The sequence below is a fragment of the Bos indicus genome, chromosome 3 (assembly GCF_029378745.1).
Source record: "Bos indicus isolate NIAB-ARS_2022 breed Sahiwal x Tharparkar chromosome 3, NIAB-ARS_B.indTharparkar_mat_pri_1.0, whole genome shotgun sequence".
Classification (NCBI taxonomy): domain Eukaryota; kingdom Metazoa; phylum Chordata; class Mammalia; order Artiodactyla; family Bovidae; genus Bos; species Bos indicus.
Window position 1 is genome coordinate 53,634,001 of NC_091762.1, and position 23,127 is coordinate 53,657,127.

General features: G+C 35.3%; 1 protein-coding gene across 5 annotated transcripts in view; it reads right to left on the reverse strand.

Annotated features, from left to right (window-relative positions):
* Nucleotides 1–6,300: 6,300 nt before the first annotated feature.
* Nucleotides 6,301–23,127, reverse strand: part of ZNF326 (zinc finger protein 326) — a 35,089-nt gene continuing 18,262 nt past the window's right edge. For 3 of the 5 annotated variants that reach the window (XM_070786152.1, XM_019957097.2, XM_019957096.2), the window contains 6 exons: nucleotides 19,476–19,587; nucleotides 17,533–17,680; nucleotides 16,277–16,376; nucleotides 12,486–12,616; nucleotides 11,348–11,443; nucleotides 6,301–7,476 (listed from right to left, as the gene is read on the reverse strand). In XM_070786152.1, the coding sequence (XP_070642253.1) occupies nucleotides 7,138–7,476; nucleotides 11,348–11,443; nucleotides 12,486–12,616; nucleotides 16,277–16,376; nucleotides 17,533–17,680; nucleotides 19,476–19,587 (926 nt within the window). In that variant the 3' untranslated portion in view covers nucleotides 6,301–7,137. The remainder of the gene's footprint in view (nucleotides 7,477–11,347; nucleotides 11,444–12,485; nucleotides 12,617–16,276; nucleotides 16,377–17,532; nucleotides 17,681–19,475; nucleotides 19,588–23,127) is intronic. The other 2 variants (XM_019957098.2, XM_019957099.2) reach the window with 1 other exon arrangement.

Consider the following 23,127-nt stretch of genomic DNA (forward strand, 5'->3'; position numbering starts at 1 on the left):
TCGTTTGCCTGTTTTCTAAGTATGAGGAATCAAAGCTTCTTGTGGTATCCACAGAACACATAAGGTGTTGCCACACTTCGATGGCCCTTAGACACAACCTCTGGGAGGCTCCTACATCATAAGTTTCACTTCATTTAGCAAAAGCAAGCTGTGGCAATGGCTTTCACTTGAAGGCTTCTATGAACCAAAGAGCTCTGAGCTTCCCTGTTCTTCACCATCTCCCAGAGCTTGCTCAAACTCATGTCCTTTGAGTCAGTGATGCCATCCAACTATCTCATCCTCTGTCAACCCCTTCTCCTCCTGTCTTCAATCTTTCCCAGCATCAGAGTCTTTTCTAATGAGCCAGCTCTTCTCATCTGGTGGCCAATGTATTGGAGTTTCAGCTTCAGCATCAGTCCTTCCAATGAATATTCAGGACTGATTTCCTTTAGGATTGACTGGTTTCATCTCCTTGCAGTCCAAGGGACTCTCGAGTCTTCTCCAACACCAAAGTTCAAAAGCATCAATTCTTCAGCACTCAGCTTTCTTTATGGTCCAACTCACACATCCATATACGACTACTGGAAAAATCATAGCCTTCACTAAATGGACCTTTATCAGCAAAGTAATGGCTCTGCTTTTTAATATGCAGTCCAGGTTGGTCATAGCTTTTCTTCCAAGGAGCAAGTGTCCTTTAATTTTATGGCTGCACTAACCATCTGCAGTGATTTTGAAGTCCAAGAAAATAAACTCTCTCACTGTTTCCATAGTTTCTCAATCTATTTGCCATGAAGTGATGGGACCAGATGCCATGATCTTCATTTTGTGAATGTTGAGTTTTAAGTCAGCTTTTTCACTATCCTCTTTCACTTTCATCAAGAGGCTCTTTAGTTCCTCTTCACTTTCTACCGTAAGGGTGGTGTCATCTGCGTATCTGAGGTTATTGATATTTCTCCCAGCTGTCTTTGTTCCAGCTTGTGCTTCGTCCAGCCTGGCATTTCCCATGATATACTCTGCATATAAGTTAAATAAGCAGGGTGACAACATAAGAGACTTGACGTCTCCTTTCCCAATTTGCAATCAGTCCGTTGTTCCACGTCCAGTTCTAACTGTTGCTTCTTGACCTGTATACAGATTTCTTAGGAGGCAAGTAAGGTGGTCTGGTATTCCCATCTCTTGAAGAATTTTCCAGTTTGTTGTGATCCATGAAGTCAAAGTCTTTGCCATAGTCAATGAAGCAGATGTTTTTCAGAATTCTCTTGTTCTATGATCCAACAAATGTTGGCAATTTGATCTCTGGTTCCTCTGCCTTTTCTAAATCCAGTTTGAGTATCTGGGAGTTCTCAGTTCACATACTGTTGAAGCCTAGCGTGGAGAATTTTTAGCATTACATTGCTAGTGTGCGAAATAAGTGCAATTATGTGGTAGTATGAACATTCTTTGGCACTGCCTTTCTTTGGGATTGGAATGAAAATGGACCTTTTTCAGTCTTATGGCCACTGCTGAGCTTTCCGAATTTGCTGCCATATTGAGTACAGCACTTTCACAGCATCATCTTTTGGGATTTGAAATAGCTCAGCTGGAATTCCATTACCCCCACTAGCTTCGTTTGTAGTGATGCTTCCGAAGGCCCACTTGACTTTGCACTCCAGTTTGTCAGGCTCTAGGTGAGTGTGAGTGATAACACCATCATGATTATCTGGGACATGAAGATCTTTTTTGTGTATTTCTTTTGTTCTTGCCACCTCTTCTTAATATCTTCTGCTTCTGTTAGGTCCATTCGATTTCTGTCCTTTATTGTGCCCATCTTTGCATGAAATGTTCCTGTGGTATCTCTGATTTTCTTGATGAGATCTTTAGACTTTCTCATTCTATTGTCTTCCTCTATCTCTTTGCACTGATCACTGAGGAAGGCTTTCTTATCTCTCCTTGCTATTCTTTGGAACTCTGTATTCAGATGCTTCTATCTTTCCTTTTCTCATTTTTACCTCAACCTCATTCCTAAGAGAGGACTATGTTACATGATTATATACTACTATAAAATATAAGATACAAATAAGTATGTTCTACAATAGTGTGATATTGTAAAATATAAATAGAATATCCAGATGTTATAATATAGTCAGGTTATAGTCAAATCTTGGCTACTCTAAAAACCACTCCTGTCTCAAGTAGGATCATAAATTCAAAAATTTATGGGGAGAGGCAGTTAATATAAATATGTTAAGACTGATATTTAAGGCTGAAGAAGCAGAAGAGGAACAAAACACAGAGTCACAGATGCCACCCTAAAAAGATTTGGATGTTTATTACACTGACTGGTATTGAAAGCCAATGAAGGATTTTAAGTAGGGGAATAACACAAGAGGAACCTCGTTATATGGAGAAACCAGTCCTCCTATTATTATGACTTTATAAAATGCTTCTAAGAAATAATTCAGTAAGAGGAGAAAGAACAAAAACAAGACCCTTTTCTGACTCCGGAGGTCTGTAACAGGTCATTCCAATGCTTTCATAAAATATTATGGAGACTCTCTTAAACTTATAACAGCTTATTAAAGGACAAATGCTCCTCTTTGATATGAGAGTTTCAGTAGATTCACTAAAATTTCTGTAAAAGCACTACAAATATTCTCAAATGCAATCAGTGAGACTACCCACAGAATCACCTGGGATACCTCTTAAAAACACAGCACTGCCCAAATATGACCTAGGATATCTGGGGCACAGGTGCCCCTAAATTCGCACTTTAACAAAAATTAAGAACTACTATCCTTATCTTTCCTCAGAGCAGCCTCTTCTAACATTTAAGGTACCCTAAGGATGAAGTGTCTACTAATGAAAGCTGACAGGTACAGGTTCCAGAAAATGCAAAGTTCTGAAGACAGGCAAGTTTCATTAAAAAACTAAAAAAGGCCATCAGAGCTGGTGGCAAGAATGATATAAAGTCAGAGATCTAAACAAGGCCTGACTGCCATGATAAGGAGTTTGGATGTACAGGTACCAAAAAAGCCCCCAGAAAACTAACATTATCCGAATTACATTTTTAAAAGATTATACTTTTGTGTGGAAAACTGAATCCTAACAAGGTAAGAGTGGAAGCAAGATTAGTTAGTAAGCTATTTCAATAGTTCAGGAAGGAGATGATGGTGACTTGAACTGGAGTTGGTAGCAGCTGAGGTGAAGAGTGAGCAGATAAATTCAGGAAGTAGGAAACGCAGACCTCCTGATAGACTGGAGGTGGTGGTTATTGTTTAGTCACTAAGTCATGCTTGACTCTTTTGCAACCCCGTGGACTGTAGCCCACCAGGTTCCTCTGTCCATAGGATTTCCCAGACAAGGATACTGGACTGGGTTGTCATTTCCTTCAACAGGGGATCTTCCTGATCCAGGGACCAAACCTGCATCTCCTGCTTTGGCAGGCAGATTCTTTACCACTGAGCCACCAGGGAAGCCCAAATGCAGAGTGCATCACACAAAATGCTGGGCTAAGTCACTCACAAGTTGAAATCAAGATTGCCAGGAAAAGTATCAACTTCAGATATGCATATGATACCACTCTAATGGCAGAAAGTGAAGAGGAACTAAAGAGCCTCTTAATGAGGGTGAAAGAGGAAAGTGAAAAAGCTGGTTTGAAACTCAGCATTCAAAAAACTAAGATCATGGCATCCAGTCCCATCACTTCATGGCAAATAGAAGAGGGAAAACTGGAAGTAGTAACAGCCTTTATTTTCTTGGGCTCCAAAATCACTGCAGATGGTGACTGCAGCCATGAAGTTAAAAGATGCTCCTTGGAAGGAAAGCTATGACAAACCTAGACAGCATATTAAAAAACAGAGATAGCACTTTGCCAGCAAAGGTCCATATAGTGAAAGCTATGGTTTTTCCAGTAGTCACGTACTGATGCGAGAGTTGGACCATGAAGAATACTAGGAGATGAAGAATTGATGCTTTCAAATTGCGGTGCTGGAGAAGACACTTGAGAGTCCCTTGGACTGCAAGGATTCAAACCATCAGTCCTAAAGGAAAACAACACTGAATATTCATTGGAAGGACACCGGAAGTAAATAGTGATAAAAAGAGAATACTATAGGTTAGTCCCTAGGCATCTCGTTTAAACAACTGTGCATGTTGTATATAAATTTCTTTGGTTACAGAACTATATGTTTAGCTTTTTGATAAAGAAAACAAATAATACTTGGATAACAGAAGTTAAAAGTGTATTAAAGTGTTACATTTATGTAATATCACAAAAATATTGAAAATATAAACACTAAGGATCACAAAAATTTGCCTGCAAACTAAACTGCCTATATACAAATTATCTGAAAAGATATACAAAATTTAAACCTCTGAATTAAGCACAACACAATATATTTTATTAATACTTTGCAAATAATCTGAATAAATGTTTTTACATGTTTCTGACAAAAATTACTACTTAGATGTTCTTTATCTCTCATTCTAAAATGTTTAGAAGTTGTTACAAAATTCTTGTTAAAAAGAAATCTTTCCAAAAGTTTCTTATATCAAACTACCTGGGACCCCTTTTTTAAAAAAAGTACTCTACTAGTGTGCCAAAAGAATGCAATACAGTCATCCCTCAGTGTCTGCAGTGGTTGGTTCTAGAACCCTCAGAGATACCAAAATCCAGATGCTCAAGTCCCTTATACAGAATGGACATTTTGTTGTTGTTTAGTTGCTAAGTCAAGTCCTACTCTTTTGAGACCCCAAGGACTGCAGCCCATCAGGTTCCTTTGTCTATGGGATTATCCAGGCAAGAATATTAGAGTGGGTGGCCATTTCCTTCTCCAGGGGATCTTCCTGACCCAAGGATGGAACCCACATCTCCTGCATTGGCAGGTGGGTCCTTTACCACTGAACCAATTGAGAAGCCATAACATGGACACAGTATTTGCATATAACTTATGTACATTTTTTCCTGTACTTTAAATCATCTTTAGGTTACCTATAATACCTAATACAATGTGTTATGTAAAATGTAAATGCCACATAATTGTTGCCAGTGCTTGGCAAATTCAAGTTTTGCTTTTTGGAAGTTTCTGAATTTCTTTTTCCCGAATATTTTTGATCTGCAGTGGGTTGAATCTGGAGATACAGAACCTGTGGATACAGAGGACTGGCTGCAATTCTAATCTAAAGAGATCTAGTCTCCTTTTATGTTAATCCTTCCCCAAAATTTTAAAATAAATGAGAAATAGGAAGATCTATCAAATCCTATAACTTCAGAGCACAAAGGCTCTCTGGTGTCTCTTTAAGTAAATACAGACTCCTAGATAGGATCTAAATTTCTCTAATCTTCAACTAACCTTCTCTTATTTGACACCCAATCCCAGCTTAAAGGAGATCAGTCCTGGGTGTTCATTGGAAGGACTGATGCTGAAGCTGAAACTCCAATACTTTGGCCACCTCATGCAAAGAGCTGACTCATTGGAAAAGACCCTGATGCTGGGAGGGATTGGGGGCAGGAGGAGAAGGGGACGACAGAGGATGAGATGGCTGGATGGCATCACCGACTCGATGGACATGAGTTTTGGTGAACTCCGGGAGTTGGTGATGGACAGGGAGGCCTGGCATGCTGCGATGCACGGGGTCGCAAAGAGTTGGACATGACTGAGCGACTGAACTGTACTGAATCTAGTCCACTACAATAAACCCAAATTGACCTAAAAAAAATCTATTTTTAGAAGTCTGTTGTACACAAAAAGAGAGATTATCTGTGAAATTCTACAAATGCCCATACATTCACCCACTTAATGCCTTAAAATTACATACCCATATGTTCATCTATCCAATGCCTCAAATTTTTCAGAAGCTAATTTCACTGGAAGAATCCCCCTCTCAAAAGATTCCTTACCAGAGTTAAGATTCAAATAAGAGCAATAGTTTTTTCAGTGACACAGTCAGTCATTTGAAGACAGACAATCTATCAATCTATCTTCCCCAATGGCTCAGTGGTAAAGAATACGCCTGCAATGCAGCAGACCCGGGTTTGATCCCCGGGTCTGGAAGATTCCCTGGAGGAGGGCATGGCAAACACTCCAGTAGTATTGCCTGGAGAATCCCATGGACTAAGGAGCTTGGTGGGCTACAGTCCATGGGGTCACAAAAAGTCAGACATGACTGAAGTGACTGAGTACACAATCTATCAATCTCATCTTCTAAGTATGAAGCATATGAGCTATAAAAAGGAGAGAAATAGTCAGGAGAAATAATTCTTTTTTTAAAAAGTGATCGTTTGCTTCTTGGTTCTTCAGCCAAAAGCAGGCATGACAAAAGAATTAACATCACTATGAAAAATTATTTGTATTCAAATGTATTTCCAAGAAGATTTCAAGATCTGACACAGGCACAGAGAAAATGAGTGAATTAAAACAAGTATAAACAGGTCAGTTACAGGCTGATCTCTAGTTAAATTATGTTTAAAAATATTTTAATCATACTTTAAAAAAAGTGAAATAAATTTTTTTCTTTAATTCAAGTCAATTTAATTATTTTAAAACACTCATATGCCAAGATGAACTCATATATTAAGGCAAATTCCAATTTTATATAGTCATTTGATTAATTGTGTTTCATTTTAAATTGCTAGTCCAGGGAGAGAAATTTTGTAAAAAACATTTTATTGCTACAAAGGGAAACATGGTCACAAAAAGCCTTTAAGCGTATCTTAACGCAAATTACTATATTCAATGTCCAATGCAGTAAAAAAATACACAGAGCACAAAATACTTGCCCAACTTATCTCTTCTAGGGTAAGTATTCAAAACATTAATGCACACTTGAATATATACTCCCAAGAGCAGCATTTAAGTTCAAATGATTAGAACAGACATACTAACAATACACATCTGTTATCCTCAACACCAATAAAGTAATAAAAATTAAGCTTAAAAATTATACAAACAATTTCTTGAAACTAAGTTAGGTAGCTATAAAAACTAAACTAAAATAGTCTTACCTTCATTTTATTAAACAAATGCCAAACATTTAGAAATTATATAAAACAAATTGTAATGTGTGGAATGCATGCAACATGGGTGTTAACTCTCATATTTTAAACTACTGAAATTCTTACCCTTTTCCACATTGGGACAAAATTTAAAGCTTCTTTTAAAACTGACTAATACCTTATATTTAATTTTCTTCTGCTTGGTCAACAGAAAAGCCGACAGGCTCTTCCTTTGCTTCTTCTTCCTCTACTTCCCCTACCCCCTCCCCTTCTCCCTCCCCTTCCCCCACTGCCCCCACTTCCCCCTCTCCTTCTACATCCCCTCCTTCCTCTGTGTCCCCCACTCCTTCCACTCCTCCACCTTCCCCTACTTCCTCTGCTTCCTCTACTTCCCCCACTTCCTCCTCTTCTTCCTCCTCTTCCTCCTCTTCTTCCACAGGTTCGTCAATCTTTTCCTCTTCCTCCTCATCTCCTTCTATTTGTTGATCTTGAGAATGATCTTGAATTTCAAAGGGATTCTCACCCTAAAAACATGAAAAAAAAAAAGCTTTTAAAAGAGCACATTTATTTTTTAATCAGTGAAATTTTTATTTGCTATATCATTAAAAATAAATACTATTTGAAACTTAATTTCAACTTATATTAAATCTATTTAATATTTTTTGAGTATCTATTTCATACCAATGTGGGTATATATATTCCTGAAGTCAGTACTTTATACTCCATAAAACAAAGAAGATGAAGATTCATGTTCTAATTAATTGTATCAGTATTCAATGCACTACTGTTACAAGTTCTCTTTAAAAAATTCAAATGAAAATCAGTACGTTTGAAAATTCAAATGAAAATCAGAAACAAACTATCATACGTTACTTTTACTTTAAAAAAGATAAATTGGTAATTCACTAAACATTCACAACTTTAGTATTTTAATTTACTTAATTATGTATCTGGATTATGTCTCATAAATTAGAGCATATCAGAAGGCTATATTAATAATATAAGAAATGAAGAGACAATGAAGGTTATTAAAACAGGGAAGTATAAGACTGGTGCTACACTTTAAGACACACTAGGTAGGAAGATGCAGGCTGAGTGGCTGTAGCAAGAGAAAAAATATTAGCACTGGGCTACTCTAATAGCCCAGGAAACGAAAGGGTAAAAGTGACACCATTGACAGAATGGGTAAATTAAGATGGGGAAAAGCAGCAGGTATGTACTATATATAATTTGAATTTAAGAGGTCTAAATGTTTAAAGGGCAACTATAAATTTGCAACTCAGAAGAGGAAAGACTTCCAAGTCAGATATTTAGATTTGTGAATTGCTTGCACAGTGAATAGTGAAGCCAGGTCTTAAAAAGGATAGCCCAGGGCAGAGCTGAGGAAATGAGAAAAAAAAAAAAAATGGCTGAGAATAAAGCCTACTGAAAAAGCTTGTACACAGGGACAGAAGTTAGAAAATGAATACTTAATGCAGAAACTTAGGATTATAAAATATCATCTAGCAAAACAAAGTTTCAAGAATGAATTAATAGATCAACACTGTTATATGACGCAAATAGGTAACAGTAGAAAACAACCGAAAAAGTTCACCAAAGCTGGTAATAATTAGAGCTGAGGAAAGGTACCTGAGGGATTTATTGTACAATCCCCTTAACTTCTGTATGTTTAAAATAACAAACAATAAAATGTTACAAATTTTTATTTGAAAATTAAATTAAGTCACTGGTAATCTTAGAACAGTTTCAAAAGTATAATGTAAATGGAAGTTGGATAGCAATGATTACCCATGAATGAACTTCACAATTCCCTCTTAAGCTCTCAAAGCACTGGCCCAGAGTCCATAACTCTGTATTAATTTAATCAAGTCCTGAAGCTCTTGCTAAAAGCACAAAATGAAATAATTTCAGACCTAAACCTCTTGAATCAAGTGTCCAGGAAAGAAGTTTGGTAATCTGCATATTTAAGATGCATTTAGAGATATCTTTATCAGAAAAGTTTGAGAAGCCCTAATTCAAAAGGTCTTATAAGGGGCCTGGGTAGCTTTTAATTGATTTTAACTTCACAGGGGATTCTAATCATACACCTCCTATTGGGAAATACTAAAGAGTGAATAATATATAGGAAGTAAAGAGCACAATGCAGGGTAAACCACCTTTTCAAGTATGATGGTAAGAGAAGAGATAAGAAGGGCTAAAGTCTAGGAAAAGTTCAGTCATTTTTAGTTTAAGAAACTCATAAACATGTCTCTTTGGGAAAAAGTAGTAAGATAATAAATGGAGGAAAAAAATCCGATAAAAATAAGGCAATAACTGATGAAACAAGAACACAGATAAAGCACAAAGAAGAATATTTTCCTTCGCATATAACAATGAGAAAGAAAATACATAATTCTAAAGGAGAAAGGAGAAAAGTTAGAGTTCACATCCAGTGGTCTTCAATCTCCCTAGAGCTAGAGAAGAGATAAGAATATGGTAAGTGAAAGGAGTAAGAATAAAATCTGGATATGTGAAGAGTGAAAAGTTTGAAACAGTCACTACAGGAAGCACATTACATTGATTGATAGCAGGTAAAATTATTGTGAACTGCAGTGAAATCTGGCAAACATAATACTGGCACAATTCCATGATATTTTTAGCAGGAAAGACAGTAAAGCTAACCATAAATGGCAGAGCTGAGAACTACTAAGCAGTAGAAAAATTAAGAAAAGAGTTTCAGAATGGCAGCACTGCACTGTTAGAAGGGCTGACCATGAGTGTCCAGGCCAGAGTGAAGGCAGAACATATGTAAGTGGAGAACTGGGAGAAATCGATGAACTGATTATTTCACAGGACAAAGATTTAAAACGGTATTTTGTCATTCTAAGCACTTAAAGATCGAAGTGTTTTAAAGCCATGACCAGAGCTGATTATGAGCAGAAGTTTTCTGTGGACTCTAGAACAACAAGAAATGGAGCTGGACAAAAAATGCCAGACAAAGAGCATCTCCGAGTAATGAGACACCAGTGCTTCTTGAATTTTAACATGCGTATAAATCAACTACGATCTTTTTTTAAAATGAAGATTCTTATTCAATAGGCCTGGATATGAATTGATACTCTGCATGTCTAAAGAGTCTCCAGGGTGATGTCAATGCTGCTGATCCTTGGATTGCGTGGAGTAACAAGGTTCTAGAAGATTCTCAGTTAAGTTACTTTCTCCACAGTATATACTTGAGGCAAGATATCCCAACATCTCCCATTCCATGAAGCTACACTCTAAAGTGTAGCTTGAACACCTTACACAGAAATTCTACTTTGTATTCTTTCCTCATTATAAATTACCTTCATACATCATTGGAAACAATTAACCTCTCAAGTTTGTGATATAGCAAGAATAATAAAAATCTAATCTTTCCTAATTTAGCTATGATGCTTTAATCTTTTTGACACCATATCTCCAACAAAATATGATTTCAAATTAGGGCTGTATTCACCTTTTAAAAACAGTGTGCAGTAAACAGTGCCAAATAAAATAATCAGAAAATAGGGCCTTCTGGAACAAGCAGAAAGAACTGAAATATATTCAGCTTGGAAGTCATCTGGTTGAGGAATAATATGTAAAGAAGGATCACTGGAATAATATATGGCAAAAATCCTGAGAAGCAGTAGGCCAAGTATACCTACCTAATTGTTCACCTCTGAGTTTCCTAACTGAAGCAAACCTCCTTCCTTCTGGTCTTGTGATGCTATGAGCAGGAGCTTTGTTTCTGAAGCAAAGTTTCTGAACTTCCTGCTTCCCATCCAAGTGTTATCCAGGAATGACTTATCTAACTGGTATGCTTAGAAGAAGAAATTCCAATTGGATAGGTCATTCCTCTTAGGAATTTCCCTTCACTAGGAACACCAAAAGAGGGGACAGAAGGGATTCACTTGGGCATCAAGACCCTCTTTCATGTCTTCTAAGCAACGGAAAGGGTGCATTCTAGTCTGCTCTGTCATGTGGTCGACTAAGCGAACCCTACTGCTGTCCAGCTGAAGCAGTCACAGAAGTTGGGGGGAGGTAGGTCTATCTAGGAGTGAAATATTAGAAAGTCCACAATAACTATCTAAGACATATCATCCAAGTCACCTTTAAAAAAAAAAATCAAGGATAAAGCTGACATTTGGGTCTTCTATCAAGATTCTTGTGTATCTCTCAAATAACCCAGAGCTAGAAAGGGAATGAGAAAGGAATGGCGTCTTGCTCCTGCCCCCAACAAATCCCAACAATTACGAAAAAAGACATTTTACCTGTATGTATGATATAAGTAAAATTCTCCTAATTTTGTGCTATATTAAATATCACAGAGTTACCATGCTATATTTAACTGTTACAACATTACAATATAACCCAGTTTCTGCTCTCAAGTCTTACCTTAATAAAACGTTCGTATCGTGCCTTCACTATTGGATTATTTAAAATGCTTGTAGCAGTCAAGACACTCTCTCTTTTTATTTGTTCCTTATAAGCCTATGAAAAACAGAACACACTGAGACACTTGAAAACGATGCCATGAAAAATATTTCCTTAATTAAAATGACTGCATGATCAAATTCTTAGAATTAAATGACTTAATTTCTGGCAAATAAAGCTATAGAACAACAAAAGCTATTGTGACTACAATCCAAATGATCTATGAATTAAAACAATGAAGATTCAAAAAGCCAGTGAACTTCAACAAAAAACACCTAGTCACTAAATGCTCTTTAAGTCCAGGTCTACTAAACACTTGCTTTCTCTCCTATCTATTCTGGAGCTATCTTTTCCAGCCCCAGCTACTCCAACTATTAATTTTCATGCTATCAAACTAAAGCCTTTAATACTTGAATTTTTAATTTGCTTTTCAAACAAATTTCTCACAAAATAAATATTTTTATTTGAAATAAATTTGACTAAATAAAACGAACCAACATAGGAGCAAAATAATACTAATCAAGAAGAAAATAGTAAAACTTTCCTAGAATTTCTGAGTAAATTCTACTAAAAATGTAACAATAGAAAGTAACTGGCTTTTTATTTTTCCCAATCATCAAAAAACAAGTCTTTCTTTTTTGTTCTAAATACACACACACTCATAAAACAATTTTGCACTACCTTAAAAAAATGTTAACAATAAAAAAAGCAGTTCAATAACAGCTATGATTTCGTGAATACATACTATGTGCCAGGTACTACTTTAGATGCCTTTTACATTGTAATTAAACTAATCCTTAATCACATAAGATTTATCCATCCTCATTTTATAGATAAGGAAACTTAGACAAAGAAAAGTTTATTACTTGCTTAACGTATGTATGTACTGAACCAGGATTCACAGAAGTCTTGCTCTGGAGCCCACAATACTACACTTAACCACTATACTACACTGCCTCTCTAAGTATCTTTACACTAAGTCACTCATGAGATTAATTGGATTGTACACAAGTAGGCAGGTGTGAAACAATAGCCTTTAAGGGCAATAAGGGATTAAATAAATAATTCATTGACTTCATTAAGGTAGATTAAAACTGACCTGCTTTCCTTTGATATGATCAGGAGATTTTAAGTGCTGCTGAACTGAGCTATGTAAAGCAGGGATATACACACTGCAAGCACTGCAGTGAACAGTCTCTACTTTCATCATGTGATCATCTGCAGTAACACCTACAAAAGAAATGCAACTATTAATAAGAAAAGCAATGATTCATATACTTCTGACAAATCAAGTTTTCACTATTTCATTTCCATTATGATTTATACTCCTTCTTCCAAAAAAAAGGACCAGAGTATAGAGTTTTTCTACCGTATCTCATAAATCTGCATAGATTAAAAATGAAAGGATAATTATTTGCTTTCATACTTTATTCAAGATTCCACATGTATTTAGTTGCACTGAGCAGCTTCAGAATGCATGTAACAAAACCTGATAAATTCTCTCTTCATTTTTGTTATAGTTTCCTTGTTATGGCTGCTTAGATACACACATCAATTAAAAGTGGACATTTAATTTCTAAATACATGAGGTTTTTAAAGTATCTTTGATATTCATCTCTCATTTTGATATTAATTTCTCATTTAAATGTTTTCTTCTCTACAATCATCACCTGTGTTTTTTCAGCTTGTGAACTTTATTGAGGCTTTCAATAGCTAAGTCAAAGATCTCTCTTGGTAAATGTCACATTGCACTTTAAAATATGTGGGTTATTTTCAAGTATCTTTTGATATTGATTTCTAACACAGTGACAGGAGAACAGACTAGGATTTCAATACATGACATTTTTACACCTTGTTTTATGTCCTTGGCTTTGTTTCAGTGTCTCCTGGTTTACAGTCTACGGGACGTTAAAAAACTATATGGATAAAAGATTAAAACTATAAAGTATAATTACATTATATTTCCTACTCATCTTATACAATGATTTTCTGAGGCCTGTAAGTTCAACCCCAAAAAATATAATATAAAAATGTTGACTCTGTAGTAAAATAAGAATTTTCATGCTTATGAATGTGGGTGAGTAGAGACGGAAAAAAGAAGTCAAACTTGGATTCATAAAAGACAAAAATATATGTTAGATCTTAAAAACAGTGATTGAGGGTTATTACAAGTGAAGGCTACTTTATATGTTTTTAAAACCTATTTTATTTGTTGATTTCTACACATCTCAACAGAAAGAAAATAACAGCTTTGGCTCCCAGGCTTATCACTGTATCTCTGGTTCCTTGGAACAGTGCCAGCCACATAATAGGACTTTAGTAAATATGTTAAATTAGTAAGTTATATGGCGAAGGCAATGGCAACCCACTCCAGTACCCTTGTCTGGAAAATCCCATTGACGGAGGAGCCTCATAGGCTGCAGTCCACGGAGTCGCAAAGAGTCAGATATGACTGAGCGACTTCACTTTCACTTTTCACTTTCCTGCATTGGAGAAGGAAATGGCAACCCACTCCAGTGTTCTTGCCTGGAGAATTCCAGGGATGGAGGAGCCTGGTAGGCTGCTGTCTATGGGGTCACACAGAGTCGGATACGACTGAAGCAACTTAGCAGCAGCAGCAGTAAGTTATATGTACGTTCATAGGAATTTTCTTTAAATGCTGCATATGAAAAACTGTTAGGAACACACCAGTTTCCTTAGAATTATATCATTTTTAAAGAATCATGTATTTTTTTATGTTGAGAAAAACTGATTTGGCTCTTTCTTGGGCAACTGAATTTATCATGACATTTGATTAAGAAAACAACAGATAACATGCAGCTTCAACTAAATAAAAAGATCTTCATGATCTTTCACATGTCATTCTTGAAGTAATACTGTAAGGTACTATACGGTGACCATCTATATCTGCTGGTTCCAGCTCTGCAGATTCAACCAACCATGGACAGAAAATATTAAAAAAAAAAAAAAAAAAAACCTTCTAAAAAGTTCCAAAAAATCAAAACTCCACACTGATAATTATTTATATTAAGTATCGTAAGTAATCTAGAGATGATATAAGAAATATGGCAGAAACAATACAATATTGTAATTATTCTCCAATCAAAAATAAATAAATTTAAAATAAGATTGAAGACAATGTCTAAAAAATAAAGTATATAAGAAGACATGCATGGTTTACGCCCAATTTACATAAGGGATTTGAGCATGACAGATTTTGGTATCTGCAGGAAGGTCCTAGAACCAACCTCCGTCAGACCCAGAGAAACAGCTGTCTATGCAAAAGAAAGATCTAAGAGAAAATGGCACTTTCTGGGAACTGCAAGTAATTCAGTATTGCTGGGGCACAGACTAAAGAAGGAACAAAAGGGAAAAAGAGCAGGGCCAAGATCATGAAGAGCTTTGTATGCCATGCCTAGGAATTTGAACTTCATTCTGTGGAGGATACGGAAGCCACTTTATTACTTAAATTCTTCAAGTAATAAAATCATGTAGTAGAATAAGAGATAAGACTGAAAGGAAGGAAACTAATTAGAAAAATAGAACACATAAGATTTAAACAAATTCAGTATTTAAAAAAGACGTAAAGAAAACAGACTTGGTACGTATTCAAAAGATAGAATCGAGAATCGACTGAACAAAAATACTACAGACATAGTAAAGCAAATCTAAGTACTAAGATTAACTGCACAGTTCTGGCATTGATGGGGCCACTTTCCAAGATAAATGAAGGAGATACCTGTTAAATTTTGTCTTGTTTTCTTCATGGGGTGGGGGATACTCAAGGGAAGGATACATTTTTTTAGTATGTTCAATTTGTGAGACTGCTAAAGAGAGATGTCAGTAGGCAGCTAGATGTAGGAGACTGGAGTTCAGAAGAGATATCTGTGCTGGAGATATAAATCTATACGTAATCAACATATAGATGTTGATTTAAATTCTGTATATAAATTAATTCATCAGGAAGAAATATATAGAGAAATGTTAACAGGACTGACAGAATACTGAAAAATATCAACTTCTAAAAGCTTAGTAGAAAAAGAAAAGCACAAAGAGTAAAAATGACAACGGAGTAAAGAGAGGCAGTGAGTACCACAGAAACCAAGGGAGGAAATAGATTCATAAACAATAGAGTTACCAGTGGAAAATGCTGCCGAATAAAACTGAAGTTGGTGTTGGTGTCCTCCATCATAGCAGTTTCAGTACACTAATGATAGCAGAAACTTGTCCACCGTGGGTAAAGCAGTGAGAATGAAGAAAGAGACAGTGAGGACTATGCTTAAAGAAGTGTGGTTGTTTAAAGAGAAAGGCAGGTTGTAGAGGAATTAGTGTCTATGTTTTTCTTTTTCTTTAGGTCTTTTTTAATTTGTTTAAGTAAGTGTATAGGCTTCAGAGACAAAATCAAAAGACAAGGAAAAACTGAAAAACAGAAGAGAAGAATTCACGATTTGAGCAGAAGTCTTTAAGGAGATGAGAAGGAATAAGAGAGATAGATGACATATACAAGTACAGGCAGCCCTCTGTATCCATGGCTTCTGCATCTACAAATACTGGAAAACCAACTCTGGGCCTTGAGTATCTGCATATTCTGATACCTCAAGCAGGTCCTGAAACCTCTCTCTCTCAGATACCTAGGGATGACTGTATCTTCCATTAGAGGCAAAGCGGATACTTTCTCTATGAAGGAAATGAAGTGAAAGACATAAGAGAAGGTAGTGATAAACTTGTAAGCATGAGAACAGGAATCAAAGGAGTTCATTTCTGATAACCCACTCAGACCTACCATATATGACTATGTACTGTATCACTCTAATGGGCACCATTTACAATGAAATAGGTTATGGTATATAAAATATATATGTAAATTTCTAAATCAATTTGTTAACTTACCTTCCATAACATCCTTTTCTATTATTTTGACTGCCTCTGTTTGATTATTTGTCTGTTGCTTACGAATAGATGTTTTCTTGAATTTATTTACCATACATTCCTAGAAAACAAAATAGAAAGAATCCAAAAAGTTTTTAGTGAATACGCAGTATAGGCCCAGCACCATGCTTGGCCTATGAAAAATAATAGTACCTGTTATATAAAACTGATGTTTTCAAGGCGCTTACAATCTAATTGAAAGGACTATAATGAAGTACCAGGAAACTACAAAAAGTATTTACTTTTCAAGATGTATTAATATTTTAGGCATATATATATAGAGGGAGATCAAAGACAGCTGGAATAGACAAGAAATCTCAGAGCAAGTGAATACTTATGTCCTAAATGACAGGAACCAGTTAAACAAAATTACAGAAGAAATTTAATTAAGGTACACAATTCTCCAAGGATACAGAGGATACAGGATCACTGTACTTCTAACCTTCTAACAATTCCATCTCTTTTGCCCAAATTAATTGCAAGTACAGTTAGCAGTCCAGCTCCAGCCCTGGCCCAAACTATCCTACCCTTCTCCAAGTCACTTCTACTTACACTATCACTCAGGCCTCTTCTACTTAATAGTGTCATCTGTGTGCGTGTGTGTGTGTGTGTGTGTGTGTGTTTGATTTCCAATCACTGTTAGTTCACTAAAGGCAATGTCTGTGTCTTCAGTGTCTTCAGGTGCTGTGCCTGCATAGCACCTGCTCTTAAGTATTAGAGAAAAACTGTTGAACTGATGACCACATCCTGATAAAGGACGCTAAACAATCAGGCTCTCTGGCTCTGAATTCAATTCAGACTTCCATTTATTGAAAGTCACTAAACTGCTATGAGCATAATCTTTTAGGATAAAGACGAATTGGTATACGGTTGAAGTGAAATATGAAGAAAAATACCCAGCACAACATCAGGTACATAGAAGCCTGTTAATAGACGATAGCTGATTTGGTATCAATAAACAGCTGTTAAAAGAATTTTCCTGACACATGTCAGAAACTTCTGTAAAAAATGTGAAATGTACTCTCAAATCACAAATCTATAATCTATGAAAGAGGAATTCACATCTACTTCTAAGCTAAGTTTAACACAACTTTTTTTAAGTGAACAGTAAATTGAATTCTTAGAAACATAGAACAGGGGAACTATGGGTAACGATGAAAATCTAAGAAATTCAAATGTCAGATCAAGTGCCTCTCACTTCAAAAATAACTACTTACATGCAAAAACTCCATAACCACTTTATCAAATTTGGTTTGTTTTTGAATATGATCTAATGTTTCCTGATGTGAAGCACTTTCCAGATGGAGTTCAATATCTTTTTCTTCAAATGTTCGAAATTTACAAAATGAACATGTGAATGCCATTCTGTAAAGGGAAAAAAAAAAGTTTTTCTTTAAATATTACCTTATTTACTTAGAAAGCATTCATAAGGCTATACCAATGAAATCAATTTTACCAGCATAAATGATTTCCTCTCCTCCAAGTAATGGCTGATTTAAATTTAGCTCAAGTCAGAAAAAAAATAGCATTTAAGTACCTGTCTGGACAACACTGTCATCATACTAATTGGCATTTCTGGACCACACTGGAGTTACTGGGTATGAAAAACAGAATCAGTGGACCTATTTCATCTAACCCTAACTATCCACTTCAAGTCTAGATCAGAAAGCCAAAGCAAACTTCAAGCAGTATCAAGTTCCAAAGTTCCACTAACGTTACACTCTTCTATCTTCAAGCTTCCAAATCACTGAAGTAGAAACAAAGGTAGGTAGGACACCAGAAAACCATAATTCACTCTATTAGAGCTCTCAGATGATCAAAAATCACTTCAGGGTGAATAACAGGCCTGGAAAAGCTCAAGAGTCACTCCAGAATGAATTGTCCCTTTTCTCCCATTTAATTATTCTTATCTCATATATCCCTGTTACTTCCTTTTTTTCAAATTATGACAATACTCTCTTAATGGGTTTCTTTATCTTGAGTCTCCATTTTCCACCTAATTCCTTAGAGTACTATTATATTTATTTCCCTGAGTAAGAGTATAGAATCTGAAATCTACTGCTGGGTTTATTTCTTAGCACCCTTATGTGACTTTAGGCAACTTAAATTCCCTGGGTCTTAGTTTTCTAATCTTAACGAGGTGAGAACCCTCAAAGAGCATCCTCACATTTTGGTCTTCCAAGGGGTTGGGGATGTGGAGGCTGCGTAGAAGAGGTGGTGATCCTAGAACCAATTCACTATGCATATCAAGGGATGACTGTAAATATCAAAAAATCAAAATCATTCCTATATATCTTTGATCAATCCTCTTCATTTGACTCTCAGGAATTTTTTCACATCCCAATTAATTTATCTGCCTTTTCTAAGAAACATGTTTAGGTGTTTTTTTTATTTGATGCTTAAACATAGTATTTTATTGATTCTAAGACATATTTTTTCTGATCGCATTTCTGAAATCAGTCTGTATCATAAAATTAATGAAACATCACAATCTCTTTTGGCCAGATAGATTATTGCTTGTGCACAAAGAAAAACCAGGAATTCTAGTTGTAAAATCTATATAGAGTGATGGTCAGCGGCTTGAAAGTCTCAAGGACAGTAATAAAGCATTCTTTTAGACCTTGAGGAGCAAATAGTTATGGAGGAGGTGGAAAGTAGCAAACTGAACATATCTGTCAATATCCTTGAGACAGATATCAAACATAGGCTAACTCTACATGACTGTAGAGTAACTGTAATACCAGGTTAAAACACCAACAATAATAATTTTTTTAAAAATACAATCTTTTTTAAAATTTGATTTTTAAAGTCTTTTAAAAAATATAACATTGTATAAGTTTAAGATGTACAACATAATTATTTGATATATGTACATATTATGAAATGATGAGCACTATGATTTTAGTTACTGTCCAGCACCTCACTAGTTGTAATTTTTTTCTTGTGATGAGAACCTTGAAGATCTACTCTCTTAGCAATTTCAAATATATAATACAGTACTGTCAACAACAGTCATCATCTGTACAATATATCCCCAGAACTTATTTACCATATAACGGAAGTATGTACCTTTTGGCCATCTTTACTCAATTTTCCCACCCTCAAATCCTGGAAACAGTTTTTTAATGAGTCCAATTTTCTGACTCTACTAAGCACAAACCTGTATCCATCTCCATATTTCTCACTGTTTTTTTCTCTTCTGCGTCTTTGTTTCTCTCGCCGAGCTTCAATTCGCCGCTTTTCTTCTTCTTCATTTTTAGGATCAGTTTTTGCTAGGGGATCAGACAAAAAAGTTAAAACTAAAAATCACTTCTCCATTCTCCTTTTTCAGTCCCCAATTCATAAACTACAGACAGATGATTTATTTGGTGGTCATTATCTAAACTGAACTCACCAGAAAAATCAGAGTTTGAGATTACTCAGTATTTCTGAAACTTCATTCACATGAATACCTTCCTCATAAATTTTGTCTATTTACTTCTCACCTATGTTTATTATTTGCTGCATTATTTTTCTCTAGACCCACTCATTTTTTCTTTTCTTCATTTTAAGTAATAATATCCACATTACCTAAAATAATTTTGAATTATCCCACCTTGGCAAACATTTGACAAATAACCTGACTTTGCATGAAAGTGGAAAAACAGTGAGCACTAGAGAGAGCGCCTTGGATGCAAAAACTCGGTATTATAGCAGCTTTCTTAAAATTTCTTAAAATGAATAAACTCTAAAAGCAGGTTCTTCCTCTTTTTCTCAAAACATGTCTTAATGTGAATATACAAAAATATGTACTATTTTAGCCATTTCAAAGTGTACAAGTTAGTGACATTAAGTTTATCACAAGGTCATGCAACCATCACTCCTATTTAGTTCCAGAACTTTTTAATCAGTCCAAAGAGAAGTCACTAAAGCACCTGGTAAAACTATTAATCTGCTTTCTGTCTCTACAGATTTTCCTATCCTAGATATTGCATATAAAAGGAAGGATACAATATGTGGCCTTTTTTGTCCAGTTTCTTTTATTTAGCATAATGTCTTCAAGGCTCTTCCATGTGTTGTATCATGTATCAGTACCTCCTTCCTTTTTAAAGCTCAATAATATTTCATTGTGCAAATACATCACATTGCCTTTTCATTCATTCATCCGCTGATGAACATCTGGATTCTTTCAACCTTTTGACAACTGTGAATAATGCTGCTATGAACATTTGTACAGTTTTTGTTTGAATACTTCTTTTCAGTTCTTTGAAGTACATATGTAGAAATGGAGTTGTTGGTTCAAATGGTCAGTCTACGTATAATCATTAGAGGAACCACCAAACTGTTCCCCACAACAGCCACATCATTTTACATTTTCATAGTAATGTATAAGGGTTCTAATTTGCCCACATTGTCATCACTTGTTATTTTCTCTTTTTTGTTAAGACCATCAACTTCATATGTGATAGGAAGTAATATCTCATTGTAGTAAAGAAAAAAAAGGTTCTTTCTTATAATATAGTTAATTTTAGACTTAAAAACAACTCATCTGCCCTCAAACTTTTCCTTTTATTCACTGTTTATCCTTTTGGATTACCTTTGGAAAAATATCTAATACAAAATCATGAACACCTGGGGATTCATGAACTTAACAATAAACAAATATTAAGTACGTGCTATGCATACAGCAGGATGTCTCAAAACCATATAAAATCAATACCTTAAAATTCAGTATCTAGATTATTTTTCATCATTTTATAAGAGGTTAAACATATGTTCCTATTTTATTAACCATTTTCAATATCCTCTTTTGGTTTCCCTCAAACCCTCACTATATGGAAAAAATTGGTTGTTTATGACCTTAAACTAGAAGCAATTTCATTTTCCTTTCACATGCTAAAGCTGATATACACTGTACCTCTATCCAAATGACTGAATATGATTCCTTTCCTACTGCATTTCAACAAATCATACAGTCTATATATTATAGCGTAGCAAGACTTATTATTCCTGAATACTCAGCAGTTACCATTCAGAATGTCTACCTCATGCCTGACAGTGAAAGCCTGATTTGACTACAGAATTTTGGTTTCATTCTTAAGTTATATACTACACTACTCTCAAGTTTCATTAAAAAGAAAAAAAAAAGTTAAGTCACATATATCTGCTTTAGTGACAAATAAGTATCTATATCAAATTTTGTAATATTTAACTATACCTGCAAAATACACCTTTGAAATCTATTCCAAGAAGATCAACTGAATTGCCTATTCTAGTAATAGTTAGAGTACACAATTCAGTAAATAACAATCCATCAAGTAACAGTATAAAACTTATTCCTACTAACACACACTCTAATCAGGTTTCCAGAATTCCAGAATATTGTTTTTTACTAAATAATATAGATGTCCAATGCAAAGCATGGCAGGAAAGTAGATTTAAAAATAATATTTAAAGTGTTACTGAGTTTTAGATTATAATTCATAATTTTGAGGAAAAATCCAATATTTGCCATTTCAAATACCATATTTTTGATGTGATACATTAAAATGTCTGTAATGTTGTAATTATAAAAAAAAGTTGTTTTAAATAAGGATAATATAATACAAAGTAATACAAAGTAATTTTCCATTATAATCACATGGAGCTTTACCTGAAGGGTCTCTCGAGTAAGACTTGCCCCGAATAAACCCTGGCTTTGCCAGTTGTTTGACCCAGGCAGCAAATTTATCTGTTCTGTTCCTGTGTTTTTCAGCTGTAGGGGGTTTGGTACACTGCCTACATCTGAGCAGGCTGATGTGAGAATTACACAAGCAATGCCTGTTATGCCCTTTAACACACTGCTGCCTAGTGTGCAGTAAGCATTCAGTTAAGTGCTAGTTTACTAACAATCGATACAATCCTTTTGTCAACTTGGATACATTTATTAATCCTTAAGCCATTTAAATAGAAATGAAATTCAAAGAACAAAACAAATATACTGTCAGTATCCAAAAACATACAAAAAACATATTTTAAAGAGGACTTATCCAGGCCTCCTTGCTTCTTCCCTTCCACCTTCTTTTTTAAACAATTATTTGAAGCCTATCATGACTTGTTTGGAGAAGGCAATGGCACCCTACTCCAGTACTGTTGCCTGGAAAATCCCATGGATGGAGGAGCCTGGTGGGCTGCAGTCCATGGGGTCGCTAAGAGTCGGACACGACTGAGCGACTTCACTTTCACTTTCCACTTTGACGCATTGGAGAAGGAAATGGCAACCCACTCTACCGTTCTTGCCTGGAGAATCCCAGGGACGGGGGAGCCTGGTGAGCTGCAGTCCATGGGGTCGTAGAGTAGGACACGACTGAAGCGACTTAGGAGCATGACTTGTTTAGCACCTCCAACATCAAAGGAAGTAATAAATTCATCTTAACAATTAATGTATCTTATTTTTTAAACTGGATGCAAAGATGTTTTAAAAACTAGATCACAAAAATTTGAAAAATTCATTCATTGCAATGATCTTCACCTTGCCCAGGCCCAATAATTATAGGTAATCCAATATTAATTCTAAAGAGGAGAGAAATTTTTAATCCCTTGTAATGTCAATTTGGAAAGATAAAATACCTTCCAATCATCAAGGCAAAAATAAAATAAATATAAAAAACAAAACATAATTCAGTGTACAGTCAAAAATAGGTAAAGTTGTTTTCACAAAGAATGCTGAAAAAGAAATTTCCTTACCTTTTATTTATGTATATTCTTGACAATCTATTTTGATCAAATACACTTGATTTCATTTAGAGATATATTACAAAGTTAAATAAAATACAGTAACAGAGAAAGTAACA